This window comes from Eublepharis macularius, chromosome 10 (assembly GCF_028583425.1).
Source record: "Eublepharis macularius isolate TG4126 chromosome 10, MPM_Emac_v1.0, whole genome shotgun sequence".
Classification (NCBI taxonomy): Eukaryota; Metazoa; Chordata; class Lepidosauria; order Squamata; family Eublepharidae; genus Eublepharis; species Eublepharis macularius.
The window spans coordinates 53,653,243-53,677,862 of NC_072799.1; the positions used below are offsets into that span (position 1 = coordinate 53,653,243).

General features: G+C 42.3%; 1 protein-coding gene across 1 annotated transcript in view; it reads right to left on the minus strand.

Annotated features, from left to right (window-relative positions):
* Nucleotides 1-9,726: 9,726 nt before the first annotated feature.
* Nucleotides 9,727-24,620, minus strand: part of ZNF827 (zinc finger protein 827) — a 146,121-nt gene continuing 131,227 nt past the window's right edge. The window contains exons 10-14 of the mRNA XM_054990598.1: nucleotides 23,113-23,284; nucleotides 19,474-19,640; nucleotides 16,928-17,119; nucleotides 16,652-16,829; nucleotides 9,727-14,374 (exon numbers count right to left, since the gene is read on the minus strand). Of these exons, the coding sequence (XP_054846573.1) occupies nucleotides 13,567-14,374; nucleotides 16,652-16,829; nucleotides 16,928-17,119; nucleotides 19,474-19,640; nucleotides 23,113-23,284 (1,517 nt within the window). The 3' untranslated portion in view covers nucleotides 9,727-13,566. The remainder of the gene's footprint in view (nucleotides 14,375-16,651; nucleotides 16,830-16,927; nucleotides 17,120-19,473; nucleotides 19,641-23,112; nucleotides 23,285-24,620) is intronic.

The following is a 24,620-nucleotide window of genomic DNA, read 5'->3' on the forward strand; positions in this document are numbered from 1 at the left end:
ACCAGCTCCACAAGCATTCAGCTCTGAATGGAACAGGAGGTGTTACTACAATTGCGGAGCTGTAGTGATTTTGATAACCTGTTGCATGGATTTAAACATGTCAAAAGTGTCTCCAGATCTGAAGCGAACATATTACTCCTCCTTGTCCTGTCCCCTTAGTAGCCCTGTATCCTGGGATGTAGAAGATGGACAGTTTCTTATTACATCATTGTGTTGCCTCCTCTGTTGTTCCACCTCTTCTGAGAACTTCGCTTTTGTGTGGTTGGTCCTTATTTTTGTAAATATTGAACTGGTAATTCACAGGGAAAACATATTCCAGGCTATTTTGTGGTCAGTGTTTGCTATAACATGTCTTTTCAAACAAATCATATAGTAAGTAATAATTGGGGTTTAGCTTTCAACATAATTCTTCTATCCTTGGGACACAGTCATTGTTGACTCTGTTGTGAAATAGGCCCTTACTCCTGTTTACGAGTTCGGGAGTACCTAGTGAAAGTGGTAAATCTCTCCTTTATCTCTTTATTGTATGACTAAAACCGAAGAAAGATTTGCTGTACTGTAAGGAAATGGTCTCAAGAGAGCCATCAGTAAAGGGATAGGGAACCTATCAGTAGAAGGATAAGGAGGGACCACAGACTTTACTACTATTGCTGTAAATATCAAAGCACCATAGACTTTGCTATTATTGCTCTAAGCATGGTCCTGTTGGTTAGTTCCTATGTTGTTTAATATCTCAGTTGTAGAATTGTTTATGCTCTGTTTCAATATTTCTTCAGTTCTATATTGGATTTCTGCTGGCTTTTAAATATTTGCAAATGTGTACACACACACACACACACACACACGTTTATTGAAATGTCTTTGATATGGACTGTACTGACTCACACTTGAGTCTCAGTGAAAGAGGTGTACTGTAAATAATGTAAATAAATAATTAAATGCTGTGTAAGTTGAATGAATTTTCCCTCCACCACTTTTTCGCAACATCTCAATTTCTCCTTTTGTGTTTTTCTAGAGTGTTCTTGGTAAACCAGCTTCACTATATACCTGGACACTATGGCAATGCCAGAAAAACTGCAGGAGCTGACAGTGGTAAAAAGAAATTAATAACCTGTACAGTTTAGTGTGAGACAGTGGTTGGAGTATCAGTTTAGGACCAATGACACCTGGGTGTAATTCCTCATTTTGCTCTGAAGTTCACTGGGAGTAACTAGGCAAAAAACATTCTGTAGTGAGTGATGTGATTGTGTAAAAGTTACAACTTTAAAATAGCCGTTGATAATTGAACAGTGGAGGGTAAAGCTGGAAACTTAAGTTGACTATGGAGATACAAGAGTGTTGGGTAACAACTGGTAATAGCTGCTGGAAGGGTCTGAAGTGCAGTGCCTACATACAACCTCTAGATGGTGCTGTAGAGCAATACTCTTTTCAAATCAAGCCAAAATCCTGTTCAAGAGAAAAGCTTTAGGAACAACCATGTTCTCATATCTACTACATTTACACTTTACCCTTTCTTCTTCTGAGGAGATCAGGGTGGTGGCAAACATGAGTTTATTCCATTGTATCTCCACAGCAACCTGTCAAAGGAAGCCCAAGGCCACCTAAATGAGCTTCAAAGCTGAACAGAGAAGCCAGCTCTTTTTGCTCCATAGCCCACACTCTTCTCTACTGTGCACTGCGGGGGGGGGGGGGTGTTTGTGTGTAACCCTTTGGTCATTTCTTGACCTCACATAACCCATCCACTATTAATCTCATGGGGAGAAACCATGCCTTTTATATTTTCTCCCAGGAAGTTGCAGACAGCAGCTGTGGGAGGATTGTGATTAAGAAGCCGTGCAAGAGAAAGGGGTTAACACAACTCTTCCCCAAGTGCTGCAGCCATAATGAAAATTAGTTCCCACCCCATTTCTGGTTGCTTTAGTCCTTTAAAAATGTGGAGAATCCTAACATCCGATAGCCCAAGGGTTCTAGCCAAGAATGGCCTGACAGGGTGTTGAGAAATTCCCGAAGGCCTGGACCAGGCGGGCCAGCAGGATGAGGAAGGGCTTGACACAGCAGAGACATCTGCTGCACATGCCCAGCTTTACCAGAAGCCACCCAACGCCAGAGTGCCCACACTGCCAGCCAAGAAACAGCTTCTGGGCCCCTGCCAGGAACGAGATGTAACTGAGGCTGTAGTCCCTCAGAACCTCCCAACACTTTGTAGAAACGGCTGTGGCAGCAGTGGGCCCAGTCTGAGGCGGCACACAGGAAGAGAAGTGCCAGGCTGGCTGCACACAACCTCATGGTGACCCCAGAGCAGAGTGCTGAAAACAGCAAGTTCTGGCAGGACCCTGGTCAGAGCACAATGCAGCCTCCTGAGCTCCAACGCCTGCCAGCAGATTAATTCTCAGCCTATTAGGCTGAGGCCTGAGGAGGCTGCATTGCTAGATCAACAGGTTCACTAGGTGCGAACCTTGTGCTTCAGTGCCAGCTGCTCTTATTTCTGAGGCCAGTCAACCAACTGACTGACTCCCAAGAAGTCCAGTCGACCAGGTGCAGGACAGCTGTGGATTTAAAATTGAATTAAATTTTAATTTTAAAGTAATACCGAAAGTCATTGCAATCTTGTGCATAGTGAGATGAACTCTTATGGAAACTGGATTCAGAGTCTAGGTTTAGCATGGGGATTCACTGGATGGGTCATAAGCAGGTAGATGACTCTCAGCAGGGGTCCCCCAAGGGGGAGAATCTGCTCTATAAGGCAGAGGGCCCCTAACATTTAGTTCATATTGCCTGAGGTTAGTGCTAAAGTTGCGCCTGACCTCTGACCTTCAGGAGAGTGGTTCACAGAGTCACACAGGAAGTCTGTCCAGTGAATCAGCATTCATGGTCATTAATGAATGTATCATTATTAAGTGCTTCATACTGTACAATACACATATTCTGTTGCTATTCCATGGACTTAAATACACTGTGTTATCTGCTGACTGCATGGGAGGGAGAACGCAGGAGGAGAGCCCCTAGACGACGATGTTCTCCAACCTCTGGGTTACTTCTCTGCAGCCCTGACTCTCACTAATGCTCATCTGTAGATTGGGCATAATTAGGCAAGGAGATGTCACCTTATCTGAGCCTTAGAAGATAGCAGAAGTAGGTTAAATGATAATTTTATGTGCAGGCCTTTAAGCTTCACGGAGCCCATGTAGCCCAGCTTGGCCCAGGCTTGTCAGAGCTTGGGAGCTATGCAGGGTTGGCCACAGTCAGCACTTGGATGGGAGCCCACCAAGGAAGTCCATGGTCATGATGCCGAGTCATGCAACGGTAAACCACCCGTGTTCACCTCTGGCCTTGAAAACACGGGGGGGGGGGGTCTCCATAAGTCAGCTGTGACTTGGCGCCAAGTTCTTATGGAGTGAAAAGTGTTTCATGAAATCCAAGAGCTTCCCTTTGCCTTCACTAATTATTTGCCAGGCACATCTGTATCCTACCCTTCATCGAAGGAGCTCAATGCAGGGAATAGCTGTGTGATCTAAACACTTAAAACCCCTCTAAGATAACCTACCCAGATCTAGAATGGCCCACAGAATTACAAGCTGGTCCAGCTCAAAAGTGTTTGTACAAGTTCATTATCATGTTAGTGACTAAGCATTGCAGGAGCACCTGCTACGGTCCACTCTGTTCCTGGCATTTGCATATGCATTTGCCTTATGAGCATCTGTGCAGATATTAGGGGAGGGTGCAGAGGACAGTATCATCAGTGGTAGCATCTATCTATTTACAAATGCCTAGGCTGAGCAGGCAGAAAGTGGGTAAGTGGGAAGGCGTTGTAGGCCCAAATCAGCACGGGACCCCTCCCCCTGCCGCAAACCAACAAGCTTCCCCTGCACCTTTCTAGGGGTTGTCAGTGCAGGCTTGTTGGATCAAGATGTCTGAACTCTTCTGAATGGCCAACTCAAATCTCTGAAAGGATCCAGAGCACAGAAAACATAATAGAGATTTTGTTTTTGTATCAAAACAAAGTATTTTGTTTGGGCTGTTTGTTGCTGGGTTTTCCAAACAATGGCATGGACTCAGCCAGGTGGTTAAAGAAGAGAAGTAACAGATTCATCTGAGCTGTTATGCATTTCCAGGTTACTTACAAGATTCCAGCAATTTTCCATATCATTTAGGGGAATCTCAACTCCATCCACAGCAAGTAAGCATAATGGTTCAGATGTGTTTTGTGACTGAGGGTGGTATCATATCTTAAATCAAATGTTGTATCAAACCCTGACTGCTTAGCTCTTCTCTGGAAAAGTGGGTATGGGAGAGGGTGCTTTGGAGCAAAGGTGGTGGATGAATGATACTTGCAGATCAATACAAACCAACGATTCTATGTCTGTTGAAGACAGCGGGCTTGAGCAGCAGTCACTTTGCTTAGGATTGTACTGTTGGCCTTTGCTGCTTTTCCATTGAAAGCATCTCCTTCCAATAAGAGTTCCAAGTATGGTTTTGAGGGGAAATGCACATCCATAAACCTGTGAAAGGAGCAGGAAGTGGCTTGGGAGGTGGGTGGGGAGGTGTACAGTAGCTAGGGGTTAAGCACCCCTCCCTCTGCTTATTCTCTCTTCCAAATAGTTCTCATGGGGCTCCTTTAGAAAACAAGACTGTCAAAGGTTTGTTGAGTTTGTGTTTGCCTGTTGAGTGGTTCTGCTCCACTTCTTTTAGATCTGTAGACCTTATCTTTATAGGAGAGCATTTTAATGCCTTGCCAAAGACTTGTAAGGATGAAAGAGGTAACATGCACAGGAAGCACATTAAGTGTCGCATTCTTTCCAGCATTGGTTTGGCTTTGCACTGGGAAGCATGCTCGCTTGAGGACCACGAATTCTGAAGCAGATAAGCTAGTGGAAATTGCATAGGCGAGAGCAGCAAGATTGAGCCTGCAATCTTCTAGCTGTGTGTTCCAGAATAATCCTATTGACTCCAGCAGGATTACCTTGAAATAATGGTTATCTGATTGTGGCCACTAGGCAATTAAAAAGAAAAGAAAAAAAACAAAGTGAAGAGAAACCAGAACATGGCATATTTAGTGCAGAAGAAATCCAAAGTGTGTTTCTTCTTGCCGTCTGCAAACATGGGTAGTTAGATAAGGGACTTAGAAAGGCTTTTGGATCAAGTTCATGCAGTAACTTCAAAGACTGGGGATAGCTTGTCCCTGGTGGGGTGCATGGAACTGAAATTTCCATTTAATGTTTGCATAATATTTACTTAGCTCCATGGGATGATGAATATTAGTGAATCTACAGCATCTGTGCAAGTATTATTATGTTTAGCTCACAGGTATTCTACCTTCTATAGCTCTAGTTGTGAAAATGACCTTGATACACAACTTAGACATGGAGGGTATATAAATCTCATATAGCTGGGCACTAACCTTAAGAAAATTGTGATTAGTATTTTAAGGATTTGCAGAGATACATTTTCTGAGCTGTGGAAGCATTTTTTTCCTGTTGCTCATCAATCACCAGCAAACATTTTTTTCCATATATTCACAGAGCCTTACAGATTTTCAGTTGAAATCTGAAAGCCCTTCATAAGAGTACCACCAGAACTATTCTTCAGTGACTGCATGCACCAGTTGGATGCTGCCTGTAACATCACTGCTGACAATACAGTTATCTGCCTTTTGTCTTTATTAGTTTGATAAAAGATGGGCACTTTCCTACCTTATCCCATGAGAACTTTTGGAGTCCTTTGAATGTTGTTGTATTTTATTAAATTCTAAAACTAGTGCCGGGGTCCTGCTCCCAACAATGTTTTGCTATTTCAACATCTTTTTTAAAAAAAAATGCAGAATGCGCATTCTCTGGTTCCAGCACTTAGTGCATATGTGAATGCATGCATGCACACCCTTAGAGAGAAAAAAGCTTTCTTCCCTAATGCAAAGCTATTCCTTCTGCACCAGTTAAGGTGTATAGTGATAAAATGGCTGTTGCAGGATTGGGGCTAGCACTACTGTTAGTGCAAAAGGAAAACTGCTCCCATGGGCCTGGGGGAGGGCGGAGGATTCTCTCTTCAAGCCCTGATATCAAGCAGTGTTTGGAAAATGTCCTTTAGCAGGACATATCAATGCAAGGCACGTGAACACCGGCAGACAAAACACATTCTACGAGTATGTTCTAGTGAGCCTTGTCTCAAATTATCTCTGATAGCAGAGAGGGTGTTTCTGCAAGGAGAATAATTATTATTTATTACTTGAGAGGAGGAAGCAAAGGAGAGACACAATGCCTTGTATTTGTGCTCAGTATTCATAGCCTTTTGAGTTCAGCTATTGGGTTTTGTAGTTTCTCTGAGAAAGTGAGATTTTTATGGATTATGTTGAGCCAGGCCTCATTCCTGGACTGTGTGAAGTAACAAAAGAGAACCTCTGTCTCTCTGTGCACATAGAACACAGCTTGTCACTTCACCTCAGGGATTTAGCAGCGGAGCTTATAGGTCCAAGGCTGTGCTGTGATGCCTCTCCTTCTGGAAAATTAACAACAGGAGTTAACCCATGGAGGAATGTGTGGCTGGTTCTCTAGCTCAATACCGATCAGAAGACAGTTCATGGCACATCAAAAGGTTACAGTCATTACTTTCTCCAGCTTTCTATTCAAGCATGTTATTTGTAAGCAATGCATTGTACCATTTTTAACTTGTCAATCTTTACCATAATTTGTTTCTTTCCTTTTTACGATAGATTAATCATAACACAGTCACTATTGTATCACCAGTAACTCCCCTTGATGCAATTCAGCACTGGAAAAGGCATGCAAGTGGTGAGCTGAGTTCTGCATTTTTTTCCCGTTGAGATACCTTTCTTTATTTTTGCAGCACAAAAATTTAAAGTTTCCGAATGATTTTCAGCTTCTTCTCCTTTTCTTTATTCTTCATCTCAGGGAACCAAATGGCAGAGGAAACGTAAACAATGCTGTCTAGTAACAACCAGGATATTCCCACCAGGTTCCTCATTGCAAACAGCCTTTCAAGGCTGTGTAACTTCAGTCTTTGTGCTTCTCTGCCCACACTATTTCCCAATAGGCCCCCACACTTGTGACACTTCATTGCGTGTGTTGGTCTCATCCCCAGCATTGCAGTAGTTGCATTCAGTAACTCTAGTGTAATGGGTAGTTTTGAAATGGTTTGTTGTGGTTTGCAAGACAGAATTCCCTCCATTACCATTGTGGCCTTTGTGTTACAAGCAGCTGGACTAGGGTAGGAGTGTGTCCTAGATCTTACATGCATGTTAAATTGGACTTTGCTTAGTCCAGATCCTTGTGCAATGTCCAGTAGCACAATAAAGAATTTCTAGGCAGAAGCAGCTCTTTTGTTGTGTCTTGGATATGCTGACTTTGTTAGACGCTCCTGTGCCCCATGCTGTCTCTAGGAGGCAAACCAGAAGTTCTCCACATGTCTGTGCTTAAATATACCCATTCAAGGTGCATCTGAAAGTGGAGGAGGTTCAAGCCCCCACTGGGCGCCACTGTAAGGAGGGAATGAGTGACCTCTTTGTTTGGCCCTATTTTAAATGAGGGATTAAAGGCTCAATCTGTATTAAGGATGTTACTGTTATCCTTAATTTGAATTTGTTATTTACTACGTTAATCCCGCCCTTCCTCCAAGGAGATCAGGGCTGCATACATTGTCCTCCTCTCCTCCATTTTATCCTTACAACCATGTCAGGTAGACTTGGCTGAGAGTTTGGAACTGGTGCAAGACAACCTGTGAGTGGCCACAACAGAGTGGGGATTTATACCTCAGCCTCACAGATCCTAATCTGACACTTGGACCACTCCGCCATGCTGGTTCAGTCCAGGTTTCATTACCCTGTGAGCTAAGGCTGTAAAAGATGACGGACACAAGGTCACCTAGTGAGTTTACAGCAGAGTGGGGATTTGCAAAGTCTTACAGGTACCTGTAAAGGACTTGTCTAAACTTGTTTTGTCTGCCATGCTCTGAATTCTGCTGAGCATCTATAGATATAATTCAAGAAATAAGACAAGCAGAGTTGTTTTTCCTTTCCATTGCAGGAGTAGCGAATCTGAAGAAAGTGATTCAAGGTCGTCTCAGCTATAACTGAGGTCTGAACTCGAGACTATGCTGGAAATGGAGTTCCAGGAAACTAGTTACCAACTGCTGTAGTAGCAAGATTCAGTTACCAAAACATGGGAAAAAAAACCCACCCCAATTAATGGGCTTAGACTGGAGTAACTCTTTTTAGGATTACACCATTAGTGTGGGAAGTTTTTGGAGATGCAACAATTGACTCTAAAAATATGTATAAGGCAAAAATAGTATCAGCATAGCATTTTCATCCTAATCTAGAGATTTGTGTTCCTAGATACACACAGATTTCTTCTGCACCTAGTTAATTTCAATGGAAATCTGTATAGGCAAATAAAAGTATGGGCAAATCCCCTGCTGAAATGAACAAGGGTAGGTCTCAAAGGCCAAAAAGCTCTCCTGCATGTATATAAAAATCACTGGGTTGGGGGGGAGCGGGGGGAATGGGTAGCTAAACCCAGGCTACAGAAAGCTGCCATGCCTAGTACAGAAATCCAAGAGATAAAGAGAGGCATGTAAGATACCATTTATTTATTTGCTTTATATACTGCTTTTTGACCATAGAGGCCTCCAAGTGGCTTATAATAATTTAAAAATACAGTGTAAACTTCTTTCCCTTTCTTAGCCCTTACTGGGTTTCGGCAGTTAATTCAGTGGTATGTTCTCTAGCCTTTTCTTTCCCTTACTGAAGACCTTTAGTATTGTGGGAACCAACGATCACATCCCTGTATATAGCTTAGCTGGACTCAGGCCTAAGGATGCCGACTGGCCAGGAAGAGTGCCCTGGCTCTTTAACAGAGCTTTAATATGCAGAATTGGGCAGTTGAGTTTTCTTGGCACAGAGCTAGAGAGTGTCACCTGATAATTGCTACAGATCAAACTGGTAGTAAAAGAACAGCTACAGGGGCCAGTTTACAATCTGGCAACCTTGACCCTATGTATGCTTCTTCCCTCATGGCAGCCATTTTAGAGCAGCTGCCCTTGGGCCAAGCGCAGCCTGCTTCTGGCTGCCTCTTTGACTTCTTCCCTACTCCATCTCCAGTGGGATGAAATGTTTCCACGAGTGGGGTGTTGCTTTTGTTAACATAGTTGTCTTTGGATGTTTTGTGTTCAGTATTTTAAAATACTCTGATCCCTTTCTCTACATATCTCTTCACAAGTCTTATTTACATTGCTGTTTGAATGTTTAAATTGAAATGTGTTTTCTACTTGGAATCAGTTGCATTTTACAACTGCCTTTCCTCCAAGGAGCTCAGAGTGGCAGTTTAATTTAACAACACTACTGTGTGGTATGTAAAGCTGAAGGAAAGTGACTCTCCAAAGATGAGGGAGAGGGGATTGAACTTGGGTTCCCCACATTTAGAGCCAGCATACAAGTTACTAAACCACACTAGCTTTCTTGGCATAGAGTCAAGATGCAATGAAAACTGTAATAGAATATAGGAGGTGTTCTTTTAAACAGATCAACTTAGACATGGTAGAGATTTATAGAAAAAAAATCCTGCAAAGAAAAGGTTAAGAAGCAGTCTGTTCAATTCCTTTACTTACGTTTTCATTCCTTAGTCTCCCATCGGTATTTTAGATAAATGTCTGTCTATGATTGCCAAATAACAAAACAATGGAAAAGAGAGGCAAAAATGATGCCAGAGTATAGCCAACTTTGTTTTTAATTAGAGTATATATACTTCCAAACTGGATACACTAGAAATTGGCAATGCAACGTAAGATGCAAAGAAATATACCAGTTAACTGTCAAAATGACCCTGTACAGCCTTATAATGCAAAAAAAGCTTTATACAATACAAATTTCCATTAATGTACACAACCTTGACAATGTGATATTTGAATATGATACAGCAAGTTAAAAAGGACAGGAAGAAGCAAGAAAAGTGCTGGGAAAAGGTAACCAAACTACTCAATGGAAAACAAGAAACGAGCCTATCTTAAAGAATGCATAGTGGAAAAAGCGGATACAAAGTGAGTGTCTTGACAGAACTGATCAGAAATATTAAACAAGCAAAGGAGATCTATAGAGAGCATTCCTTTCTTTAGTGTCAAACAGGAAACCAATTGTTGTATATGCAAGGGCCTTTATAAATACTGTATATTTTTTCTTAAAAAAATAAAAACACCTCCAGATGCATTCTTTTTCTCACTCAGAAGTCATGTATAACTAACTTTCCAGAAATAATTCAGTGTCCAAAGTGCTAAATAAAGCTGCCCAATTACATTAAGCATAACCATGACAGACAAATACAAAGGAAAATGGTTAAACCCAAGGCATTAAGTTGCTTACAGCATCATAATACGCTCATTCCTTGACGTTCCTATGTATATTGCACCATTTGGTTTACAGAACATCTTTCTTTAACATTCCTATATATGTGTAGCTTACCTGCTGGCAAACTAGTTAGTATTTTCATTTTTAATAAGGTCTCTGCTTGATTGTTCAGAGTCAACCAGAAAAATTTTGAACTCCCTTTTAAAAAAATAGTTTTCTAGTGGTCAAGTCCTTCGTTTCCTCTTAAAAATTCCTAGCAAAGGCTGCAGCTGAGCCTGTTCTATTCAGTGGCAATACTGAAATTGTGAATGGATCAAGACTATATAAAAAGGTACCCCCAAAACTGCATAAACCCAACAGATAGGAAATGTAGCTCAGCTGTTTGCGTGCATGCCAATCTAGCTTCAGCAGCATTCTGGAAAAGGGAAGCCGGTCACGTCTGATGTATTATGCAGACCACCACCTTACTGTGTTGAAACAGCTCACAGTAGCATCTGACACAGCTGGTTCTACCATGCTTGCTATTCCCTTTGGATGCTATGCTGTGTAGCAGAGAGGTCACCAGCCTTTCCTCTGTCATAGCCCTCTTCTCTACCTAGCCCTGTGTCAGGCAGCAGAATTTGCATGACAACGCTATGCCACATCAGTGATGGGTGACTATTACTAGGAACTGCTATGCCATCAGACCCAGGGACGGAATGCCATTCTAAGGTCTCAAGTGATGACACAGCACCTGACCTTATATATTAAACACCTATTTGCCAGCAGAGCAACCAACTCATATGATGAGTACCCAAAAGCAGTTTTAATCAAGTCAAGAGTAATTAACAAGATGCACTAGGGAAACTCAAATAATGACATTTTACTGTAATAAATTAACCAGGTGAGGCAACATGCTGATTACATTCTTGTATGGACTTATTACCTTGATTTTAGTTCTTTTGCTTCAACATTACACTTTCTTAATATTTAGGTATTCTTCCTTCTTGTCCTCCATTGTAAACAGTTTCTAGTATTGTAACATATACACAATTTTGGATTTCTTCCCACATATGTGTTTAGTGGTAGAAACTGGATGTGATACCAATATACAATAAGCATCAGTGCATGGATGAGAAAAAATTAAACGGCAGGAAAAGATATCAATTGACTTAGATCTTCTATTAGGAATGCCACATTTGCTTCTTACTGCAATAAAGTGCAATAGTTATGTCATTTTAATGACCACAAAGTAAGAGCTTTAAGAAAATATAAAGTTAGCTTCCTAGAAGAGTATACTTGAGTAGGTATTAACAAAATGATATAAAGGATTACAAATAACATGAAGGGTAACGTAATGTGTATAGAGACTCAAAATTTGAAAATATAGCTGGAAAGTTGGGCATATAAAAGAGAACCGTATTGATTAAACAGCACCTTTTTTGTCTTTTCATTTAAAAGAACGCACTGTTAACTTTTCAAATATACAATCTGATATTTCTTCAATCCACAGAAGAAACATTTGCATCTTCTACACTTTCTTTTCCTTTCTTTTTTGCAAGTGAGAAACATACTAGTGCAAGATTCAAGCACTGTGCAAAACCTGCCTTTATTTAGTCTGAGCATTTATACCCAGAATTTACCAAACTCTTTTAAAATCCCCTTTCCTGGATTTAATCACCATAGAATTTTACTTGTACACTCTTGCAAACCAAGTTAACCACTGCATTTATACAGTTTGAGAATGTGTATGGTTGATATATGCCATGATCCAGACCTGATTGGAGGGCTGCTTCTTTTAATACCTTTTTGTACTTGGCCTTGCATCAGTTGCAAAATGCAATGGAGCAATTGCATTTAAATCACCTCTTTTCTTGGCAAACTAGACAGAACGGTGTTGGGAAAATGATCGAACTCCTGCAGCCAAATAGTTTATTAAGAAAAGCACAATTTCAATGCAACACATGTTTGCCCTTTAAAATGGATGTTTGGCATGTGCATTTTGTACTCTGGTATCTGTACTCAAGCACAAAAGGTACTGTAAGATGTGGCCCTGAGTTGCATGAATATAATGGAAGAAAATGACCTTGTGCATGCATGAAATACACTTCCTGTTTACAGGTTTATCTCTACTCTCATGTGGGTCATTGCTGTATTATGTTCAGGGTTGCTTCACACTTCACATTTTTCCTTCATGGGGATAATCTCCATGTGTGTTCACTGTGACATTTTAAGGGCAGCAGGAGTGCTAATTCTGGGCAGTGCATACGCAAATAGCAGGAGCCCAATTTGTGAACACAGCTGAAAAAAGCCAAACTCTAGCGTGTACATGCATTTGTGCACATGGACATCAGTTCCAGGAAGGAAAAATGTAACACATAAAATGTCCCTCACTTTGCAGGATTCAAAGTAATTCCATCTCTGGTTCCACCTTGATCCGAGGCCAAGGCAGCAACTATATGTTGCAGTTCCAAACAGTACTGTCTGATGTGCCCCTTCTTCACAGACCAAGAGCTGTTGTTTCCACATTCCAATGATTGTAAAAACAAAGAAAAGTAGGCAAGGAAGTGAACATGGAGAATTGCAATCATGATTGCAAAGGTTGGGGGGAGGGGTCATAGCTCACTGCTAGAGCACATGCTTTGCATGTCTAAAGATCCCATATTCAGTCCCTGCCTCCTCTGGTTAAAGAATCTCAGATAGCAAGTGCTGGCCTTAGACCCTGGAGAGCCACTGCCGGTCAAGAGTAGACAATGCTGGCTTGGATGAACCAGTTATCTGACTCAGTATAAGGCAGCTTCATGTGTTCCTATTAAATAAAGTACAAAAGAATGTGCAAAAGCAATATTGTGGCACACTCCAGACAGACTTTCTTTCAGACACATTCACGCTCACAAACCCAAAGGAAAATGCATCAATATGCCATCTTTTGCCATTAAGGACACTCGTTCAGCTTAAACAAGACAAAAGAGTTTTTTAGATAAGAGTACTGGGAACATGCCTCTGAAGGTAGAAGTATGCAGGAGGTCACCTCTCTGAAGATTTTAATAAAGCAGCCTTCATGTCAATGCATTAAGGAGACACAGACAGCCATTTTTTCTATACCTTACTACTAATGATCTATAGTACAAATGTTCAGCCAGTCCTATCTCTTGGATGTACGGTTTATAGCAATGCATATACCTGCTGGATGTCTGTTGTGGGAAGGAGGATATTTTTGGTACAGAACGTGGCCATCTTCAGACAGTTTCTGCCCTTTCTGTTAGTCCCAGGTAGGCAAGGAAGGAGTGCTTCGGCGAACAGTCACCCAGGCATACAGTCTGTGGTCTGGGTGGGTGGAATGTGATATCAAAGTGGTTCTTGGGGAAAAACATGGTTAAGGGAATGAGGTGGGCAAATTCAGAGTTTCGATATTTGTCAAAACACAGAGAAGTGCCATTGACGGCCAAGGCCTTAAGTGCCACATTTGGCTCAGTCCCACTGCTGTGAGCAGCCGACATGGCCACTGTCTGCAGAGCCTGGGAAGCAGACATCACTGAGAGAGGTGATAAGAGGCTTCGGGAACTGTTGGTGGCAAGGAGAGGGCTGGATTCCTTGGAGGTTGCCCCCTGGCCCTTTTTCTCCTCTTCGGAGCAGTCCCCATTTTGGTGCTTCTTCACATGGCGGCTGAAGACGAAAGGGTGGGTGGTCTTGAAGAGGCACTCTTCACAGCTGAAAGTCTGGCGTGGAGCATGTTTGAGCTTCTTGTGCAGGTTGAGATTGTCTTTGCGTTTGCAGCTGTAGCTGCACTGGTCACAGTGAAAAGGGCGCTCCCCAGTGTGTACGCGCACATGCTCTATCAGCTTGTTGGCTGTCTTTGAAAGATAGCCGCACTGGTCGCACTTGTAATGGTTGCCAAGGCGATGCTCCCGGATGTGCATTTCCAGCTCCAGCTGATTGGCTTTCACTGCCTGGCAAATCCGGCACTTGTATTCCATTTTGTAGTGGGTTTTCAAATGGCATTCCATTGCTGCTGGACGGTTTGTGGAGTAAATGCAGAATGGGCACCTATTAAAACCCAAAGAAATACTGACAGTTGATTCTAGGTAAACTTTCAGTATCAGTTTCACTAATTTCATTTCAGTCAATCAAGATATGCTTAGAATGTGGCATGCTTGGTTTAGTACAGAGCCACAAACTTAGTTTCAGGATGACGAAGTCGTAAAAGGACAGTGGTAAGCTACACAAATGCTGGATTCTTTGAAATGAAACATTACAGGCCCTTTTGCCCCACCCACAGACACCTCGATCCAGCAAGGGAGATCTGCAATGCAGATGCGATCCCCATCTTGGTACTTATCCAGGTTCTACAGAATTAAATGGATACGTTATGTGAAGGGGACAATCGTTTTCATCTGAGGCAAATAACTGTATGCAATGCTTTGTTTTGCACAACTAGAACTGGGTCAGCGTTGAGGTACTGCCAGGAAGATATCATAGTTCATGAACCACTTATAGAGCTCATGGTGGGGTGACAGTAATTCTAAAAAAAATCTGCCTTCCTTTTCTGACATGTAACTTGTAGATGTAAGGTTGAGTTGAGCACTGTTGAAAGGCAATGTCTATGTTTTATAAATAAAGTGAGAAATAGGGTTGCCATCCAGTGGCAACTGATGGGAGTTTGGAGGGGGCAGGGAGCCATCAGCGCAACTGTGTTACATCACTTCCAGGGAACACATTGAAGTGATGTCACACAGCTCTAGGAATTGCCAGAAACTCTCATAGTTTTATGGTGGAATGACTTGATTGATTGAATGATTGATTTATTGTCCGCCTTTCTCACTGAGATCCAAGGCAGATTTCAAAGTGAAAATACAATACAATCAACAGCTAGGACATTCACTGAGCAAAGTACAATAATTAACACTTAGGATATTCAGTGAAAGAGATGCAATAGGATATAGTAGTAGAAAATTTGAAAACAATCATAAAGTTCAGTATAGAGATTAAATCTTTCTGAAACAACACATAACTAATTTACATGGCATGTTTAGCAATGTGGAAACTTCTTAGCAGGTGTACAGCTGCATCAGCAGACAGTACTCAATAGTGTAGCGTATAGTCCCTGTCCTAAGCAAAGCATCTCTCTGAGCTGCAGAAATGCCATAACCCCATTGCACAAATGGTAATTTAATTTATTTTTCTCACGCCAGCCAGCAGGGCAGCAATAGGTAGCAGGGGTTGGCAGCAGGAGATCTCCTGCCCAGCAGGAGACGAGGCAACCCTAGCGAGAAACAGTTTCCAATATTTAATATTTGAAGGAGGATCTCATAATTTAACCTTATCTCAGCTCTCAATGAGAAGCAAAACTTCCTTAATAATCAGCATGCCTTGGCACAATGACAAAAGTGTTGGAGACTAATAATTAACAGTAAGATGTACATTTTTGAGACAAGTTATCAAGGGCAATATTCTGAAGAAGGCCAAAGCTTCATGTCCTTCAAAATACAACATAGAAGAAGAGTTAAAACAGAAGCAGAGAGAGAAAACTGTTATGGAGAATTATACTTCAGCAGTCATCTTCCTTTGAAGTGCCAACAAAAAACTGAGTCAGTGAGGCCAATATAGGCCATGCCAATAAACAGCAACAGAGTAGCAGCAACTGCTCTTAATGCCTGAGTTATGGATATAAACAAAATTATACTTTGATCCAGCAATCTCCTACATGTGAGGGAACTCCTCACTACCTATAAGAACTGCCCTGTTCATTTTAAAGGCAGAACCAGACATGCATCCCTTTGTGTGCAAATCTGCCCCTTCCACTGGATTGATGGGGACAGCTTTCATGTATAAAAGTTTCACCTGACCTGCCTGTCTGTTAGTCCGGGTGGGTCCCAATCCTGGAAATAAACTTTCCCTGGGTCAGAAAGAACTGCTGGAAGGAGGGGAATGTGGGAAAGATCTGCAATGAGCATGAGTTTGAGTCCGAGTTGTCACTTTTTTAACCAGGGGTAGGTAGAATTGATGCTTGTTTTAAAGATCTACATGTAAGGAGTAAAAACTCACTGACTAAGGAGCTACTTTAGCTGCAGAGGCACTAACGGAGACACAGGCCTTTGTAAACTAAAGCTGCCAGCATTTGTGTCAATTATTGTTCAGCCCTGTGATTCCTCTGCCACAGGGGACTAGCATTTAGTCAACAAGTGAAAGTTTAAAACAATCTTCAGAGTCAACATTGCACGCTTTGACTCTCTGACCAAAATGTATCCCCTCTAGGTTTACTTCCGCTCCCACAATATTTGAGGTACTGAACACAGTAAAAATGTCTGTACTTGCTTTCCTTACTTGAGCCCACCGGTGGGGACAGTGTGGCATTTCTTGTGCTCCAGTAATTGCTCAGGAGTCTTCATGAACTTGTGGCACACATCACATTCAAACATCCGTGTGATCAGGTGGATTTGCAAATGGCGCTCAAACATGTTTTTTGTTTTGCAGACAAAGTTACAGAAAACACATTCAAAACCTGCAAAAGGAAACCACAGACACTGTTACCTAAGTCACAAATCTCAGCCTCGAGTAAGTGGAGGATGAGACTTTGTATCTATTTTGTCATATTTTTACCTTTCTCTGACTTCTCTTCCGTACTTAATAAGGTCTGGCTACCAGGCACTACGGAAATAACTAACAGGCTGTTTGAACCCTTGGGTCTGGGGCTGATCTCGACATCATCTTTGCTGTTGGCAGAATCACTAAGTGCTGACAGGGAGGAAGAAGAAGGACTGTTTGAGTCACTAGGTGTCTTCCTTTCATCACCTATGCAGAAAAAAAAGAAACAAATCAGCCTAAAACATTAAGCCTTGCTTATTAGTATCAGGTTCATGCCCTTAACTAGCAAGACAAGCTGCCCTGTTTTGCCTTAACACTTAAAGTAATTTTTTCCTTTAAAGAGGAAAGCCTGATGTGACACATTTTGGAGATGTCTCTGTAGATGTCTCTGGGGACTTGTAACGCATTCTTAGTTTCAGTCACCTGCATGTATGCAATGGGGACAATGAGATTATTTTATTCTTTATTATTATTTTCATTCTTTCATTATTTTATTCTTTTATCACTCCACATACAATAGTAGGAAAGTGAGCAAGGGTTCATTACACATCCATCACAAAGTGGCCACTTAGTTCTTTCCAAGAAAAATCCTTAGAGAAGCTGCTTTTGCTTAAGAAATTAACACGTCTAAAAGACATGTCTGTAAGACTGCTCAGCTTTGGAACTCTGCATTGTGTGCGCTATTTGGGAAAGCCCTGTTTCCCAATGGTCTGGATGTTTTGGGTCAAGGTGTTTTTTGGGCAAAGATCATGGATGGGTTTGTACTTGATGGACCTCTTTCCACTCTGGATCATGGGACTCTCTTTTATTTCAGAGACAGGAAGGAGGAATGGGGTTTTGTAACGAGCTTCATTTCAGATCAACAAGGGCTCCCTATTCTTCCACTGATCAGTGGGGAGAAGAAGTCTAGACTAGAGATAGGCACAAACTGAAATACAAACCAAAGTTCGGCATGAATCTGGGCAGTTCATTTGGTTCATTTTCCAGTTTGTCACTGCAGACAGCTTGGCACCAATCAATCAGCTTCCTAAGCAACGGGGTATATTTGAACAAGGTCAGGACAGGGAGGGGCATGGGAAGGGGAAAGGGGGTATAGGAGGGGGAAATCAACAAACACACTAAATAGTCTGCTTGCAACATTACTCTACATATCATTTGATACTACAAATAGGTAGACTGTGATGATAAAAACAAATTATATTCGAGCCGTTATATCCTTAATATACTCAAGTCTTTGTGCTTATTTTTAACCCAATCACAGAATGAAGTCCAGGGCCCAGCAAAGTCCTCTTCCATTTGCCCTTTCAATATTGAGGTCAATTTGTCCATTTCTGCACTCTCCATAATCTTTGCCACTAGTTCTTCTTGAGTAGGCATTATTTGACGTTTCCAATAATATGCTAATAGAATTCTAGCTGCCGTTACTGCATATATTATAAAATATTTCTGATCCTTATTAAATTTATCTGGAATGCAATTCTACAAAAACAACTAAGGTTCAAAAGGTATTGGCATCTGTAGAATTGTTTGGACCATTGTATGCGCCATTACCCAACATTTATGTATATCTTGACAAGTCCACCACATGTGATAAAATGTTCCTATATGTTTTCCACATTTCCAACATCTATTAGACATATTCTTGTACATTTTAGCCAATCTAACTGGTGTTAGATACCATCTGTAAAACATCTTATACGAGTTCTCTTTAAAAGTAACCGATTTCGTTATTTTAATATTTATTTTCCACAATTTACTCCATTTTGCTGAATCAATATTATAGCCTAACTTTTGTGACCATTTAGTCTGCAGACCTTCTGCTGACGCGGAGGTGACCATCTTCTGACCCGGAAGTGACGTTTTCACGAACCAAACGTACCGGTTCATGAACCGGGGGCAGGTTCATGAAAGTTTATAGTTCATGTTTTGTGAAACATGATGAACCACAAACCGCATGGCTCATTTTTTTCTGGTTTGTGCCCATCTCTAGTCTACACTAAAGCTTCTTCTTGGGTTCTGTCCTTTCTGATGTTCCCATATCCCTGCCTACCTACAATGCAGCTTTTCTGGGCACTGCAAATAATGGGAGGACAAGGGGAGTCCATGCTGGTCTAGTGTGTTATGAAAATGAGTCTACAACTCAGCGCTATTTATTTGCATTTATGAGAATGTGCAAAGAATCTGGGCAGATTCTTACATTACAGCAAACAGTGCATTTGCAAATACAGTCACACACAGGAAGTGTGAAGAGGTCTCTGGTAGATTCTTACCTTCTCTTATCTAATGGAAACAATTAACACTTCAAAACTCTTTCGGCAACAGCCATGGCCATTTAAGTAAGACACTAAATTTTTAAAAAGGGAACAATGATAAACTATGTAATTCTAACACATGAGATGGGTAAGAATGTTAATACCAATTTGGTCCTAATTATGTACAAGAGTTCTACCAAGAGAATTTTGCCAAGGTGTGTGTGTCCAGTGGGGCCAGCATCAGAAAAACAATTCAGTGGGGAAGTTGGGAAGCACGGGACAACTCCAGATCCAGACAGAGGTTATCACCTGCATGTTTGGTGGTGACATGAGCCTTCATCTCTGACTCTTCCATGGTAACAAAATCACAGGCTGTGCAGCAAATAGAAAACATCCACTGTTCTTTATCCACATGAAGCGACATATGACTGACAAACTGGACATTCATTTCGGTTTCAAATCCACACACATGACAACTGGAGGCAGGAGAGAGTTAGACAAATTAAGGAGCAGCATTTATCGAACCTCCCTTGGTGACCGGCACACACCACGTCACTTCATTCAACCTGACAAACTCCTGGTTTTACAAACTTTGCCTTCTCCGGTCTGCTTCAATAGCACTGGGGTATTCTTTTGCCTGCTGAACTGCTTCAGAACTGACAGCTCTGCCAAACTGATTAAGGGCAGGCACAAGGCAACAATCCCGAACATGCTATAATGATGCTAAATAATCATAAAGTTAATTAAAAACTACAGGTTCCAGATGCTGCACATCACCTAGCCAATCCCTTTGGGCAATAAGATGTGCTGCAGCTTTGCCAAGATGTTTAGTCAGGCTGCTATGTGGACAAATGGAGAGCTCGCCTGCCCACTCCATGAGCTCCCAAGCCTTGCAAACAGTCCCCTATCAGGTTGGGATCTTGTGCGTGCAAAGCCAGCACAAGCTAGCCTAAATGGGCTCAGGATTCCTTCTGCCTGACAGGGTGAAAGTGTTAATCAGCTATGCAAACACAAGTGGGTACTGAGAGACGTTTTCCAAACAGCAGAGAGCTCTGGAAATGTCGACAACTGGTGAAAACGGAACCCACGGCTCACTTTCTTTACAGAATCTCTCAACTGTTTGAAGCCATGGTTATTTTTAAAAAGACCACTGAAAAATACATTTACATTCCAAGTAAGTTATCAGTATACGATTTCTGAAATATGGCTGGCTAGTCAGCTAATACTTATATCACAAAATTGGACCTGTGATGGCCACTGAAAGCTCAGAGGTGTAAAAGAGAAGCCATTTCTGTGCAGCCACTTGTGTGCAGTTCTGCCCACTTTACCAGGCTGCTGCAAACCAGTAATATGGCTCCCATAGCACGTGGAAGATCGGTGTGGCAGGCTGCTACACATGAATGCTCATGTGGGGTGGCCTAGGCATAATCTGGATTTCAAGTTGTTTCTTTGCACCAGTCCTTTTCACAGGGTGGATTGACTATTAAATGGAATGGAGAAGTCTCTGGCAACAGCTTGTGTGACTGCTCTGACACAGTCACATAGTAAGATCATAGCTTATCACATTTTGATTCAATTAATACTTCAAAAGGGATTCCAGGAGAAGATTTCACCTATTCAGCCACTCATTCATACAGAGTAGCTATGGTCCCTGCCAAACCAGAATCTCAGTAATAGGGCAACCCTAAGCAAAGTCACACGATTCCAAGTCCATGTAAGTCAATGGGCTTAGAAGGTTGTAACGCTGCTTTGGATTGCACTAGTAGCCATTCCAGTTCTTGAAAGGGAAGTTGATGGGAGGTGCACAGATACAGAGCTTGGCGAATTCAGGTACAGGATGGGAAATGTAGTAAGCTGAAAGTGGCATTTCATCTTCGTTCTTCTGTGCAGTCCCACATGGGACAGCGCATGCATAGGCCTACTGACAGACAATTCTTCAATGCTTCTTTAATGCTCCGTTAGGGGCTCTTGCCCTCAAGCCACATGGCAACCCGTTTCCTGCCCAAACGGTCATGTGACTAATGGAGAGCAACAGCCCCTTCCCTCAGTTCTCTTCAGCCTCCACGACTCACAACTGGGTTTCCCCAGAGAGTTCACAGCGGGGTAGAAAGGAGGGTATGTGTGCCTGCACAGAAGAACTCGAAGAACAATAGTAGAACAGGTATGTACAGCTCTGTTTTCTGGCAGCTGAATCAAGACAGAGGACTATAATTATGAATTTCTTCCAGTTTTTAGGAGCATGTAACATTAAGGTTTTATTGTAAAATCATTAATCTGATCTTTGTTACTTGAATCTTTGCACCCTCACTTTTATATTTCATACCATCCTTTCTTCTAGGAGCTTAGGGTGGCATACATAGAGTTCCCTCCCACTTCCAATTAATTACATGATCTGATTAACATCTTGATTAATTGCCTGTTTATATACATGGCTTTGCTCAGCATTCCAGAGATCAGTTCTGCACGGGCAACAGAGTCAGGTTAGGCCGTTTAACAGATTACACATGTAGTCTTAAGTATGATTACTCAACAGCAAGGCACAATCAGTTCAGTCTGGATGCTCCCAAGAAAGCGAGAGCATGACTGCATCCTTATGCAACTTGTTCTCTGTGACCCAGGCCCTGTAAGCCGTAAGCTCTGAATACAACATAGCTGCCACTGGAGACAAGGGAACAGTACTGGGACTGGTTGTAGTTCACTAGTCATAAAGAAAAGGAAGATACCAGCTGGTGTTGCCATTTGGACTATGCCAGCTCATCTAGGGACTCTTAAGTGTTTGTTTTAGGTGAGCTGAACTCAGTTTCCAATCGGTCCGCCTCCCTCTACTGGGGAAAACAGTCAGCAGTTGGAATTAGTTGGGGCAGACGCCGGCATCTTCTTTGCTGAGGATGAACCATATTCAAGAAGACAGGTGGCTGGTACAGAGAAGTGGCGTCAAGGCGCAACGCAGCTGAGAGTAGCTCAGCAGAAGAGTTGTGCCTATGCTAGAAAGTCAAGTGATTCATGATGTGGTATCAGAGCAATGGGAAGTAGTGATGAAAGCTGGAATGCGGAGTTTTTCAGCTGGAACGTGGTGGAATGGAGTTCTGGAACCTCTTGAAAATGGTCACATGGCCAGTGGCCCCGCCCCCGATCTCCAGAAAGAGGGGAGTTTAGATTGCCCTCTGCGCCGCTCGGCAGCACGGAGGGCAATCTAAACTCCGCTCTGTCTGGAGATCAGGGGGCATGGCCACCAGCCATGTGACCATTTTCTCCGGGGGCAACCCACTGAGTTCCACCACCTCTTTTCCCAGAAAAAAAGCCCTGGATGAAAGTGTGGTAGTGGGTTTAGTGTGGTAGTGATGAGAGATCCTAGTGATTTCTGGATGTTTGTTACAACCATTTCATCAAAGGACTACTTGCATACAAACAATCAGACATTATAATCACATATACCAGGTGCCTACCAACCACCATTAATGGTGAGTTTGACATATTGTGCGAATGCATATGCATGTATGTACAGCCTTGCTACGCAGGGTTCATCTTCATGCATACTGAGGCCCTATGAGCATGGTAAATAAGCAGGTTGCCCATGTTCACACAGCATGATGACTGCGTGGATCAGGAAGATCATGGGTTCAGTGTTTCTGTTCTTCATGGTTGGTGGTGCACAATGGTGATGTCTGAAAAGGACTAATATATGAGATTATTCGATATTGACCACACCTGCAGTCACAGTTAATGCTTATGAAGGCCCCTTTACCTCTGAACTCCTCTTAAGAAGTGTGGACATTCACAGCCATTTTGGTGTCATTGCTGAAGTCAAATGTAGGTAAGCCAAGAACACCTGTCAGTCTCTGCTTCAGGCTAACATGACAGGGTTTGTTCTCTGTTCTGAAAACACAGACAGGCAGCAAAGGCAGCTGGAGCCTGGTCTCTGGGCTTGGCTTTCCACTGGATCCTCACCTGTAGTAATAAGGGTGCTTCTTTCCATCACTGCCTTCGGAAGTGACAGCGCTGACAATGTCCTCAGTGTCTGTACTCACCAGCTTCACGGAATGGACAGTCAGGTGCTGGTTCAGGTTAGCACGGCACTTAGCAGCATAGGGGCACAAATGGCATTTGTATTTTCTCTCTTCTGGAAAGAAATATTAAGAACTTGAGTGTAGGTTGCACACAAATTTACAATGCAATCCTATGTGGAGTTACTCCACTCTAAGCCCACTGATTCCAATGGATACAGACTGGAGTAGCTCTGGATAGGACTGCACTGTATCCCACTCTTCGATGTAGGAGCTTAGGCAGCTTCCACTGTGTTCCTCAGCATTCATACTTGCTTAACAGGTATGTTTTGAGCTCTCCATAGCACAGAGAAGCACACGTGCAACATGGGACACATTGCATATCTCCAGCCACATGAAGAGTTCGCTGGCACAGCATGCAGAGGTCTAGGTTTGAAAAAAAGGACATGGTCTCCCCCTTTGCAGGTCTGTCTATCTGCATGCTGTGGATTGTTACATGGGGGGGGGGGAATGACAAATGCACAAGCATTGCCACTTTAATACGCGTTTTAAAATGCCATTTCTAATACAGAAATGTTTTTGATTTAAAAACATCTTTGGATCCTACAAAATCATCCCAAACAAACACTGGGGACAAGTTAAACAACACTTCTGAGCCCTGCTGACTTCATTGAAAGAGAGTTAAAACTCTCCCATGAAATCTGTGGCTTAAGAGACCTTAATTTTGGCGAAGTCAAGCCTTCTGTTTAACATGTCAAAAACTTATACATCAGCAAGTTTACGGGAAGCATTTAGATTGTGTATTATATTGTTAAACCAACTGTACTGATCAAATGCTACTTTTTATTAAACTAATTGTTTAACTCTATCCCTCTGGCTTTGAACGCTTGCAAAACTTTAAAACTATTTGGCTCAGCAAGAGATTCCATTTCCGTTTTCACATGTTCCCCATATTGTGGGAAAGCTCCAAATGCCCCAGCCTTAAAAATAATTGTGGGATAATATTTAAAAGTATATAATAATAATAACTGCGCTTATATACTGCTCTTCTAGACAGGTTAGTGCCCCACTCAGAGCAGTGAAGAAAGTCAGTGTTATTATAGCCACAATCCAGCTGGGGAGCTGGGGCTGAGAGGAGTGGCATGCCCAAGGCCACCTACTGAGCTCACGGCAGTGGTGGGATTCGAACCAGCAGAGTGCTGACTTTGCATACCAACCACTAAACTGCTAGGCTACAGTAACTCAGTAATTCGCACAAGGAGTTTAGCAGGCTCTCAAACAGTAAATACAAGTTCAGGGGTCTAATCCATTTTGTGTTGGAATGCCACCGTACTTGTGGCCAAAGAGTCTGGTCTTGAGAAAGATTTGTGTGAAAGCATAGTGTTTAACTGTTGTGTAGCGAAACCTGGTCACAGAAGGCTGCAGTTAATCAGTGAAGCCCTTCTAAAAGAG